At 37.8% G+C, this 13182-nt stretch overlaps 1 protein-coding gene across 5 annotated transcripts in view; it reads right to left on the bottom strand.

The window, feature by feature from the left end:
- The window catches only part of RNF141 (ring finger protein 141), a 33737-nt gene that overhangs the window by 11878 nt on the left and 8677 nt on the right, over positions 1–13182 (bottom strand). For all 5 annotated transcript variants that reach the window (XR_002725848.1, XR_002725849.2, XM_023190002.2 and 2 more), the window contains exons 3-4: positions 7208–7316; positions 1445–1626 (exon numbers count right to left, since the gene is read on the bottom strand). Coding sequence is in view for 3 of the 5 variants with exons in the window: in XM_023190002.2 (XP_023045770.1) it covers positions 1445–1626; positions 7208–7316 (291 nt within the window). In the remaining 2 variants the exon portion in view is untranslated. The remainder of the gene's footprint in view (positions 1–1444; positions 1627–7207; positions 7317–13182) is intronic.

The following is a 13182-nucleotide window of genomic DNA, read 5'->3' as shown; positions in this document are numbered from 1 at the left end:
ATCATATAGCTTGAATACACTGGCAAACACCATCCTCAGCTTTTAAAACAATTAAACAAAACAACCACCACCATTCTGAAGAGGGAGAAGAAAAGCAGAAAATCAGATCCATCTTTGAAAGATTACAGAATACAGGAAAGACAAGCCTAAACACTGCCTACCATGTTCTAAAAGTCACTTGGCATATCAGTAACACTCGTATAGACCAAACCTAGAAAACCAAGTAATTCTATTAAAGTAATCAGGAAATAAAAAATGGAAAATACAGTTTAACTGTAACATAGTACTTAAAAACCAGTTGGTTAAGAATGAACCAGAAATTGCAACTATAAATAGAGCAGTAAAAAAAAAAAGAAATCACTGGCTGGGCGTGGTGGCTCATGCCTGTAATCTCAGCACTTTGGGAGGCCCAGGAGGGCAGGATCATGAGGTTGGGAGATTGAAACCATCCTGGCTAACACGGTGAAACCCCGTCTCTACTAAAAATACAAAAAATCAGCTGGGCATGGTAGCAGGCGCCTGTAGTCCCAGCTACTGGGGAGGCTGAAGCAGGAGAATGGCATGAACCCGGGAGGTGGAGTTGGCAGTGAGCCAAGATCGCACCACTGCACTCCAGCCTGGGTGACAGAGCAAGACTCTGCCTCAACCAAAAAAAAAAAAAAAAAAGAAATCATTGTTACATACAGTCTTAACTTTAAGGTAAAGGACATGGTGAACATAGATTTCTGCTATCTACCCAGTATGACGGTAAGACAGGAGGTCAACATGTTTGGACCCACGTAAATCTTTTTCCAATGAGACATTTACAAATTTAAATTATGATCATGATTGTCAAATGTCAACACGTAGGAGCTTTCATGTGCCAAAAGCATAACAGAGAAGGAAAAGAAAGTTTAGATAGAACAATAATGTATTAGGCCTGGGTAAACAAGCATCATCAGAGAAAACTCTAGCTGACTTCATTTCCTTCTGGTAACTCAGTATATGCATTCAGTTCGTTCCTGAATGGACTGCCAAGTCCCGAAGCCAATATTTAAAATTTTAATGCTTCAATTAGACATTTTTAAGAAAAACTCGGATAATTTTGCCAAATTCTTGGACTTAATTCCCTAAAAAGCTTTGACTGTTTAAGAACCTAAATATCTATTATAAGGAAGGTGTTAACTATCTCCTTTGTCAACAAATGCATGCATATAGAGTGGATTCCTGGAGACCAGTGTGACAGAAATAGTAACATTAAAGTGGCCCCACCAAGCCATTTTAATTTAGCACTGTAACAACATCCGAAGCACAAAATAACCCCAAAACTGATCTCAGATACAATACCAGCTGAGAAAAAAAAAGATTTAAGATGTTACAATGAACACCAGCAAAAATATTAATAAGATTTTAGTTGTTTTCATATTAGAAAATAAGTGAAATACAGTACTTATGCATTATATACCTTCCCATCCAAAGACTAGCCTGACAAGATGTTACAGAGGATGAGTTTTCATCAGGTTCTTCAGAGGTAGAGCTCTGTGCCAACACTCCTGCTGCCTGACTTGTGATATCTTTATAAAGTTGAATAAACTGGTATAAATTCATGATTCGTGATGCCTCCACAATGCCACTGCTTTTGTTAATCTAAAAATACAAAGAACATGAAAAAGAGAAAAGTTGGTAATTTCTCTGACCAATTTTTCCCAAAAAGCAGGAACAAATATTTAGTCAAACATCCTAGGAAATAGGAGTTTTCAGGATTTGCAAATTACATAAGAAAGCAAGAGTCTGAATAAATAAATACCATGTCCCCTACATTTGTGGGGTTCAAAGTTCTTTTTTTTTTTTTTTTTTTTTTGAGGCGGAGTCTCGCTCTGTCGCCCGGACTGGAGTGCAGTGACCGGATCTCAGCTCACTGCAAGCTCCGCCTCCTGGGTTTACGCCATTCTCCTGCCTCAGCCTCCCGAGTAGCTGGGACTACAGGCGCCCGCCACCTCGCCCGGCTAGTTTTTGTATTTTTAGTAGAGACGGGGTTTCACCGTGTTAGCCAGGATGGTCTCGATCTCCTGACCTCGTGATCCGCCCGTCTCGGCCTCCCAAAGTGCTGGGATTACAGGCTTGAGCCACCGCGCCCGGCCCAAAGTTCTTATACAAATTTATCTAATACTCAAAATAACCCTATAAGATTAATTAGGCATTATCCTGTTGATGGGTAAAGTGACTTTCTCAGAGTTAAGAAATAAATTTTAGAGATCAGTATTAACAATTCTTTCACTTTAATTTCTTAAAGAATTTCTTAACCAAGGGATTCATTTGAATCAAACAACTGCATGAGATTCTACAACTCAAACAAGTACTTTCTTAAATATCTTTAAGTTCTATTTTGTACCAAAACTTCTAAACTAAAGCAAGAAAATTACTTTAAAATAAATCCTAACAAAAGGTGGTTGGATTTTTCCCAGAAGGCCATTTTGAGCTTTATCAAAAAATTCGTTTAATATGAAGTGAAACCAGTGGCTCAAAGGTTGTACCTTCACAGGTTGTACCTCTCCCCCATCCAGTTTACAATCTAATGTAGAAGATACTTGGGGCAAGTAGAGGGGACTGCTTTCATAAGCTTTGGGGAGCCATGGAGTGAGGCATAATGAAATGACCGAGGCCAGTAAGGTGAAGGTATAATGTTCTTGGATGAAGAACTTGTAATCAGAGAAAGATTAGAGATGTGAAAGACTTCCTTTCAGCACAAGACATAGGATGGAAGACTGGGCAAGAAGAAGTAAGCCATGAAATCTATTAAGTGCATATCAGAGTAAGCGGAACAAGCAAAATCAGAAAATATTTAGAAAGAAATGAAGAATATAGGAGACAGACAAATATACAGGGCCATAAAATTGTGACTTAAGTTAGATTCTGGAATGCATTGATGGAACTAGGGATATCAGAAAGTAAGGTAGATTACATATTGAAAAATATTATTATACATTTGAATATTTTGATTGAAAATAATAGTTGTAACACATTTATTAATTGCTTACTATTTGAAAAGGCAGTGAAAAAAATACTGAGACACAAGAATGAGTCATGGGGTCAGGCACAGTGGCTTACGCTTGTAATCCCAGCACTTTGGGAGGCCGAGGTGGGCAGATCATGGGGTCAGGTGATCGAGACCATCCTGGCTAACACGGTGAAACCCCATCTCTACTAAAAGTACAAAAAATTAGCTGGGCATGATGGCACATGCCTGCAGTCCCAGCTACTTGGGAGGCTGAGGCAGGAGAATCACTTGAACCAGGAGGTGGAGGTTGCAGTGAGTCGAGATTGCGCCACTGCACTCCAGCCTGGGTGACAGAGCAAGACTGGGTCTCAAAAAAAAAAAAAAAAAAAAAGAATGAGTCATATACCATATTAACAAATTTTAGAACCATCTCTAATAATCAGAAAGTTGATTAAATTTTGGGACGGTAAAATCTATCTGGAGATGCAAATATAAAAGGTTCTTTGAAATAAGAGACTGTACATGAGGTACAGAACAAACAGAATTAAAAAGTAACAGGAATTAGGCTTACAAAATAGATCTTCAGAGCTGAGGAAATTGGGGTAGTCCTCTGGAACTGCACAGTACAGAAGAAATTATGGAATAATCCATATAAGGTTAGTACAAAAATAGCAAAGTATATCACACTGTAACTATTCTCATCATAGGATTCCTGACACAAGTATTTATTGAGTACCATTATGTGGATGTTATTGGTACTATGTGCACTACTCTAGGCACTAGCCACAGTGTGTATAAAACAAAATCCCTGCCCTCAAGCAAGTTACATGATAGGTAGGAGAGACAGGCAAATAAAATACAGATACAGATTAGGTTAGATGAAAATAAGTGTAATGGAGAAGATGAAACAGGGGAGAAGGAATGCTGAGGGGTTACAGGGAAGGTGTTACAGAGAAGCTGACATTTAAAAACTGAAAGGTGCAGAAATGAGTCATATAGATGTCTACGGGGAAGATCATTCCAGGCTGAGACAACAGGAAATACAAAGGCTGTTTAACAGACGTGTACCTGGCAAGGAGCACAAAGAGTCTCACAAGAAGCCCAGAATGTTTGGAACAGAGGGACAGAGGAAGAAGCAGTAGATAGAGGGTGAGGTGGGAGCAGAATATATAGGACTCTGCTGATCTCAGTAATAACTGTAGCTTTGATTCCAAGTGCATGAGAAGTCACTAGGGGGTTTTGAGCCAAGAAGTAATATGATCTAATTTACATTTCAAATTGTGATGTGGAATAGGCTGGTTGTTGTGCTTGGAATAGACTGCTTGTTGTGCTGAGAATAGACAGAAGCAGGGCAAGAGAAGCAGGGAGATCAGTTAGGAGGCTACTGGAATAATCCTGGTGAGAGAGGATGGTCACTAGGAATAGGGTGGTAGTAGCGTAGATGGTGAGAACTAGCCAGATTCTGAATATATTTTGATGTGACAGGACTCACTCACGGATTGATTGTTAGGTATGAGAGACAAAGAAAAGCCCAGAATGACTCTAAGAAGTTGGTCTAAGAAAAAAGAAGGATGAAATAATATAATTCATGCAGTTCTTAACAGTCACCTTAGTACCTAATTTTTAATTAATCTCTTATTTTTCTAATATTATTTCCATAAAATATTCCACTTAAACATATTAGATCATTTTTATAGTGGATTAAATATTATTTAAGGATAATCATAGCAGATGGCAGAGAGTCAAGATAAAGACTGAATGTAAATACACAGGGGTAAAAGTACAATTTTTTTAAAGTTGTTTAACATTAAGAAATGTGAAACTCTCAGTCTCCTATCAGTTTTTCATGGTAGACTTGACCTCTTTCTAATATAAACACTGACCTCTCAGATTCTTTCAGAAAGAACCTAAGGAATGCAAATAAAAAAATTTCTTTAGAGTAGCTCTAAAATCAAGAAAAAGCACACACAAAAAAATCTAATTGCCTCTGCCTTTAGTACTTTTGTTTGTCTACTTAGAATCTTATTTTAAGGAAGATGTTTAAACTAATCACATACAGATGTTAGAGATATTGAGGTGAAAAGGAATTTGACTACTAATAAAATTAAACCTTAAGTCTGTATTTGTCAAAGAAGAGCAACAAAAAACTAAGGGATGAAAAGCTTGACATATTCGTATTCCCTTAGCTTTCTACAATTTATATTGGCCTCTTCAATGTGAGCTGACTACTTTATGAAATACAAACACACAGTAAGTATAATTTAGATAATATACTGCATCAATAAACAAGCTTCAACCTATCCCAGTCATTTAAAAAGAGAGTATTATTTCAACAGATGTTTTTTGTTCACTTAATATATACTGAGTTCCTACTATGTGCAAAGCACTGTATTACAGGCTATAAGAGATACAATAATAAATCTAGACATAGTTCCTGCCCTCAGGAGCTTACTCCCTAAAGGGGAGCTAAGAACCTAAAAAACTTTTTTCGTATTGTAGAATTATAAAGTATAAATAATGTGCTGTTGGAATCTGGAAGAGACAAGAGAACTCCTATTCAGGAAGACTTAATGGATGAGACGGTATTTGAGGTGGGCCTTTAAAGAGACATCAGGTTTAGATATGCAGAAATAAAAGGTATGGCAGAAACTGTTGGCTGATTATCCAAATACTGTTCCTTCTTTTCATTGCCAGCAGAACCTGATTTTGTTTTTGTGTCCACCATTCCCTGAAATTACTCAGGAGTCAATCCTGGTTAGTCTAATCTAAACCAATCAGGCTAATCATATTCCCTCTGTCAGTGTAGGTGTATGAAGGGGATATGACCCAACACTGACCAGTAAGTTCAGAAGCGACATCTGCTGGGTCTTTGATTTAACCAATCCTGCAGTTAGTCTATGGAGCTAGGATTTCTCCATAAGTGAGAAAATAAGTATTGTTTTTGTTTAAACTGGTTTAACAGGAATTTTCCGTGACTTCCTAATAGAAGGAATGGACATCCTAGTTGAGAAAACACAATAAGCAGAAGCAATGAACTGGAAAAGAAAAGTAACAATGATACAGTCTTAAGTTAGTTAAGCCTGGTAAGAATGCAGAGCAAAAGAAGGTAATTGTGACTAATGCAGAAAAGATAGTTTGGAGTCATATCGTAGGAGTTGGGACTATTTGGTGGGCAAGAAGGAATTACTGAGGAATTTTAAGCAAGGCAGTAATCTGATGAAAGTTGTGCTTTAGAAAGGTTAATCTCACAGCAGCATAAATTAGAATTTGGAGAAGAGTCTGGAAGTATAGAGATTCATACAAAATCTGTGGTAATCTGGATCAGAAGAGAGAGATCAGTCTGCTTGAGAGCATGAAATCTGTTTTATTTATCATATATTCCTAGTGCCTCTCACACCTGTGCTCAAATGTTTACTTGAATAAACTGGAAGCGAAACATAGTATGGGTAAAACTGACAATCTACTGAGGAAATAAGGCATATTATTTGGGTAACCTCCAGGGTCCGTGACTCAAAGGAAAAATCTCCTAACCTAAGGAGTCTTTATGGGTTGATCAGGAATGAACTTCAGAACACTCATGAATGCCCAATATATTGTTTATATGCATATGGATGATTTTGTTCTTTGTTTTAGAGCCAGGATGGGGACAGGAGGTGGCCTAATAAAATTCATGCCTTCATTTAATCAAAAGGTCTGTGGCCTCAAAAAGGTTAAGAACTTTCTATCTGACTCCACTCAGTGGTGGTTGAGGCTTTCTAATACTCAATGACAGCTGGCAAAAAATCTATCCCATAATTAAAAATTACTAAAAAACAAAAATCCCTTTCAATGGATCTTTTTTCTTTTTAATGAATGAATGTATTCTCAAAAGAAAAGATCTTGAGGTAACATTAATTTTTAAGGTATCATCCTAGAGCTAAATAGGATGTCACCTTAGCACTCCATAGCCAGCTAAAAATCCAAAAACAGAGACAAAAGATTAGGATGATGTAATGGTTAGAGATATTGAGGCAAAAAAGAATTTGATTATAAAAACCCCTGCTGTATAGCAACTAGACAACTCTAAGATTCAAACAGCTAGCTAGAAGGCAATAACAGTATCAAAACTATGTTTTACAAAACCACTGAGTTATTAAAATTTATATGCATTATATTATCTTACATTATTAAATATGGTTCTAGCCACCAAAATAGCTTAAGCTCAGAGGTAGAAGTCTCCATCAGTCTTACCTTGGTACAGACCACCCGTACAACCACCTTCCAAAAAGCAGAGGAATCAGACCCAGGTTGTACCTCAAAGAGAAGATGTTTTTCCTGGCCAGAAGCCACTTTAGCAGTTCTAAAAAGGCACAAGAACATGTTAATTTTATGAAAAATCATATATTAATAAAATAATACAGCCACGAAACTAGATTCAAGAAACACTTTGAGAGAAGGAAATACAAAGAAACACAAAAAGACAAATAATAATGATTATAATAACTGGATTCTTAAAACAGGGATAGAGAATATTTTGAACATAAACATGCAACTTAATTTCTAAGGTTTTTAAAGTCAACAGCTTGGTGAGATGATATTTATAAATCTCTCTTTGTCACATCTATATCTCAATGGTCTTTAAATTTCTAACAAAGACATTTAGGAAAAACAAGTCTGAGAAATCAGGGAATTAAAAAAAAGGTTGGCAAGGGCAGTGGTTCAAGTCTATAATCCCAGCACTTTGGGAGGCCAAGGCAGACGGATCACAAGGTCAGGAGTTCGAGTCCAGCCTGACCAACATGGTGAAACCCCATCTCTACTAAAAATACAAAAGGTAGCCTGGTGCACACCTGTAACCCCAGCTACTCAGGAGGCTGAGGCAGGAGAATTGCTTGAACCCAGGAGGCAGAGGTTGTAGTGAGCCAAGAACACGCCATTGCACTCCAGCCTGGGCGACAGAGTGAGACTCTGTCTCAAAAGAAAAAAAAAGGTTAGCTAGTGTCATTTATCAAAATTTTTTGACTGTTGCCTCGGATGTATATAAAGAATGAAAAATATCTTGCTCTTGGATCAATCCTTGGTTAAACAATGATATTAACAAATCTCTTGAAAATTTTTGTTCAGATAATTTGGGACTGGATCAAGCAAAACAAATGATTTGAGACACTTTTTATATAGCTCTACCATCCTCCCCTAATTTAGAGAGCCACAGGATTTTAACATAAAAATATATCACTTTGAGAAGACAATTCAATATCACGCTATCAACATTAATTTAAATTAGTTCAAAGACATGCTTAAGTATTGCAGTTGAGAACAAAGATACAACATACCAGAATCTCTGGGATACATTTAAAGCAGTGTGTAGAGGGAAATTTATAGCACTAAATGCCCACAAGAGAAAGCAGGAAAGATCTAAAATTGACATTCTAACATCACAATTAAAAGAACTAGAGAGGCAAGAGCAAACACATTCAAAAGCTAGCAGAAGGCAAGAAATAACTAAGATCAGAGCAGAACTGAAGGAGATAGAGACACAAAAAACCCTCCAAAAAATCAATGAATCCAGGAGTTGGTTTTTTGAAAAGATCAACAAAATTGACAGACCGCTAGCAAGACTAATAAAGAAGTAAAGAGAGAGGAATCAAATAGACGCAATAAAAAATGATAAAGGGGATATCACCACCGACCCCACAGAAATACAAACTACCATCAGAGAATACTATAAACACCTCTGTGCAAATTAACTAGAAAATCTAGAAGAAATGGATAATTTCCTGGACACTTACACTCTTCCAAGACTAAACCAGGAAGAAGTTGAATCCATGAATAGACCAATAGCAGGCTCTGAAATTGAGGCAATAATTAATAGCCTACCAACCAAAAAAAGTCCAGGACCAGATGGATTCACAGCTGAATTCTACCAGAGGTACAGGGAGGAGCTGGTACCATTCTTTCTGAAACTATTCCAATCTATAGAAAAAGAGGGAATCCTCCCTAACTCATTTTATGAGGCCAACATCATCCTGATACCAAAGCCTGGCAGAGACACAACAAAAAAAGAGAATTTTAGACCAATATCCCTGATGAACATCGATGCAAAAATCCTCAACAAAATACTGGCAAACCGGATTCAGCAGCACATCAAAAAGCTTATCCACCATGATCAAGTGGGCTTCATCCCTGGGATGCAAGGCTGGTTCAACATTCGCAAATCAATAAATGTAATCCAGCATATAAACAGAACCAAAGACAAGAACCACATGATTATCTCAATAGATGCAGAAAAGGCTTTTGACAAAATTCAACAGCCCTTCATGCTAAAAACGCTCAATAAATTCGGTATTGATGGAACGTACCTCAAAATAATAAGAGCTATTTATGACAAACCCACAGCTAATATCATACTGAATGGGCAAAAACTGGAAAAATTCCCTTGGAAAACTGGCACAAGACAGGGATGCCCTCTCTCACCACTCCTATTCAACATAGTGTTGGAAGTTCTGGCTAGGGCAATCAGGCAAGAGAAAGAAATCAAGGGTATTCAGTTAGGAAAAGAAAAAGTCAAATTGTCCCTGTTTGCAGACGACATGATTGTATATTTAGAAAACCCCATTGTCTCAGCCCAAAATCTCCTTAAGCTGATAAGCAACTTCAGCAAAGTCTCAGGATACAAGATTAATGTGCAAAAATCACAAGCATTCTTATACACCAGTAACAGATAAACAGAGAGCCAAATCAGGAATGAACTTCCATTCACAGTTGCTTCAAAGAGAATAAAATACCTAGGAATCCAACTTACAAGGGATGTAAAGGACCTCTTCAAGGAGAATTACAAACCACTGCTCAGTGAAATAAAAGAGGACACAAACAAACGGAAAAACATACCATGCTCATGGATAGGAAGAATCAATATCGTGAAAATGGCCATACTGCCCAAGGTTATTTATAGATTCAATGCCATGCCCATCAAGCTACCAATGAGTTTCTTCACAGAATTGGAATAAACTGCTTTAAAGTTCATATGGAACCAAAAAAGAGCCCGCATTGCCAAGATAATCCTAAGTCAAAAGGACAAAGCTGGAGGCGTCACGCTACCTGACTTCAAACTATACTACAAGGCTACAGTAACCAAAACAGCATGGTACTGGTACCAAAACAGAGATATAGACCAATGGAACAGAACAGAGTCCTCAGAAATAATACCACACAACTACAGCCATCTGATCTTTGACAAACCTGAGAGAAACAAGAAATGGGGAAAGGATTCCCTATTTAATAAATGGTGCTGGGAAAATTGGCTAGCCATAAGTAGAAAGCTGAAACTGGATCCTTTCCTTACTCCTTATACGAAGATTAATTCAAGATGAATTAGAGACTTAAATGTTAGACCTAATACCATAAAAACCCTAGAAGAAAACCTAGGTAGTACCATTCAGGACATAGGCATGGACAAGAACTTCATGTCTAAAACACCAAAAGCAACGGCAGCAAAAGCCAAAATCGACAAATGGGATCTAATTAAACTAAAGAGCTTCTGCACAGCAAAAGAAACTACCATCAGAGTGAACAGGCAACCTACAGAATGGGAGAAAATTTTTGCAATCTACTCATCTGACAAAGGGCTAATATCCAGAATCTACAAAGAACTCAAACAAATATACAAGAAAAAAACAAACAACCCCATCAGAAAGTGGGCAAAGGATATCAACAGATATTTCTCAAAAGAAGACATACATACAGCCAACAGACACATGAAAAAATGCTCATCATCACTCGCCATCAGAGAAATGCAAATCAAAACCACAATGAGATACCATCTCACACCAGTTAGAATGGCAATCATTAAAAAGTCAGGAAACAACAGGTGTTGGAGAGGATGTGGAGAAATAGGAACACTTTTACACTGTTGGTGGGACTGTAAACTAGTTCAACCATTATGGAAAACAGTATGGCAATTCCTCAAGGATCTAGAACTAGATGTACCATATGACCCAGCCATCCCACTACTGGGTATATACCCAAAGGATTATAAATCATGCTGCTATAAAGACACATGCACACGTATGTTTATTGAGGCACTATTCACAATAGCAAAGACTTGGAAGCAACCCAAATGTCCATCTGTGACAGACTGGATTAAGAAAATGTGGCACGGCCGGGCGCGGTGGCTCAAGCCTGTAATCCCAGCACTTTGGGAGGCCGAGACGGGTGGATCACGAGGTCAGGAGATCGAGACCATCCTGGCTAACACGGTGAAATCCCGTCTCTACTAAAAAAATACAAAAACTAGCCGGGCAAGGTAGCGGGCGCCTGTAGTCCCAGCTACTCCGGGAGGCTGAGGCAGGAGAATGGCGTGAACCCGGGAGGCGGAGCTTGCAGTGAACTGAGATCCGGCCACTGCACTCCAGCCTGGGGGACAGAGCAAGACTCCGTCTCAAAAAAAAAAAAAAGAAAATGTGGCACATATACACCATGGAATACTATGCAGCCATAAAAAAGGATGAGTTTGCGTCCTTTGTAGGGACATGGATGCAGCTGGAAACCATTATTCTTAGCAAACTATCACAAGAACAGAAAACCAAACACCGCATGTTCTCACTCATAGGTGGGAACTGAACAATGAGATCACTTGGATTCGGGAAGGGGAACATCACACACCAGGGCCTATCATGGGGAGGGGGGAGGGATTACATTGGGAGTTATACCTGATATAAATGATGAATTGATGGGTACTGACGAGTTGATTGGTGCAGCACACCAACATGGCACAAGTATACATATGTAACAAACCTGCACGCTATGCACATGTACCCTAGAACTTAAAGTATAAAAAAAAAAAAAAAAAAAAGTATTGCAGTTTCCTTTTATCATTACTAACAACTCTCTCTGAGCACCACTGGGGATATCACACTCAACTAACAGCTAAATAAAATGAGGCCACTGAAAGTTAAGTAACTAGGCTTAGGAAACAAAGTCTTCGGTGAAAATAATTCAGCCGTGCCAGTTTCCAGCTCTGTTTTCTAGCTGCCAAGCTTCATCATGTATAGGTTTAATTCTCCGGTTCTCGGAGATCACTGCATGTCTGAAATGCCAACTCTGACCCATGGGAATTGGTTTTAAGAATCAAATCCAGTCAGAAATGCCCAGTGCTAAATAATTAAAAGGAAGACATCTGTATCACACAGTAAGCTTAGTTTGTGGATGGTTTTATAGGGTACATTTTATCTAATACCTGTATCTTCAGGTGAAAGGGCAAAATTTTATATAATAGACTGGGTTTATGAATATAAATTTCAAGACTCTAAAGGAATGGTAAATGTCATCGATTACTGCTCATAAGAGTTGAAAACATAAACATAAAAAAGCATTCCACTCTTATATTACTAAATTCAGAAACCTATTTTTAAAATTCTTTAAGAATATGGTCCCAGAAGTAATGCTTCACACACTACCCTTTGGATAATTTTAAAAAATAAGTAAAATGCTAGAGTTTTTAAGACCAACTATACTTTTATCATAAAAAAATAATACATAATACACACAGTAAAATGTAAAATCTCCCTCTCTGCCCTCTTTTCCCACCATCTCCCAACCAAGAGACAAGCACTGGGAATAGTTTAGTTCGTTTTCTACACACACACACACACACACACACACACACACATACACACACACACCCCACATCTATATACAGGTTTTTGTTTTGTTTAGTTTTGTTTTAATGAATGAAATCCAGTCTTCTTGAAAGAAATCATCTTCTAAGATAACTTTTAAGACAGTCTTTATTCTTCCCAATAAAGACAGTAGGTCTTCACATAAAGACAGTATATCAAGCTTATCTAATGTGTTCCAGATTGCTAGGTATGTCTCTTATCACCTAACACCATGGTTATAATACCTAGGGAATGGGTTCATATATCTTACCTTAAACTATTATTAGTGACTACAGTATTGTAAGTTTATATATTAAGTGGTCCTGAACTGCTAGTTGATTTCATTCAGTCTTTTTAGGCTTTAAGAAGAGGTAATGTGGGATAACAGGAAAACTGAGATTCAGAGAGGTGGACATGCCATTAATACCTGGATAATTGACTTAGCCCTCAGTTAAAGGGTTCAATCCTTAGTAGAGTGCCTGCACATACTATGTGCTCAGTTAATGTTAGCTAAGTTGAAGAGACTAAACAGAGAACCTTTAAGATCTCATTTAAGAGGTGACTCCATAG

Source organism: Piliocolobus tephrosceles, chromosome 13 (genome assembly GCF_002776525.5).
Source record: "Piliocolobus tephrosceles isolate RC106 chromosome 13, ASM277652v3, whole genome shotgun sequence".
In the NCBI taxonomy this organism is placed as follows: domain Eukaryota; kingdom Metazoa; phylum Chordata; class Mammalia; order Primates; family Cercopithecidae; genus Piliocolobus; species Piliocolobus tephrosceles.
The sequence above is the reverse complement of the archived record's forward strand: the minus strand, read 5'-3'. Positions and strand labels throughout refer to the sequence as shown.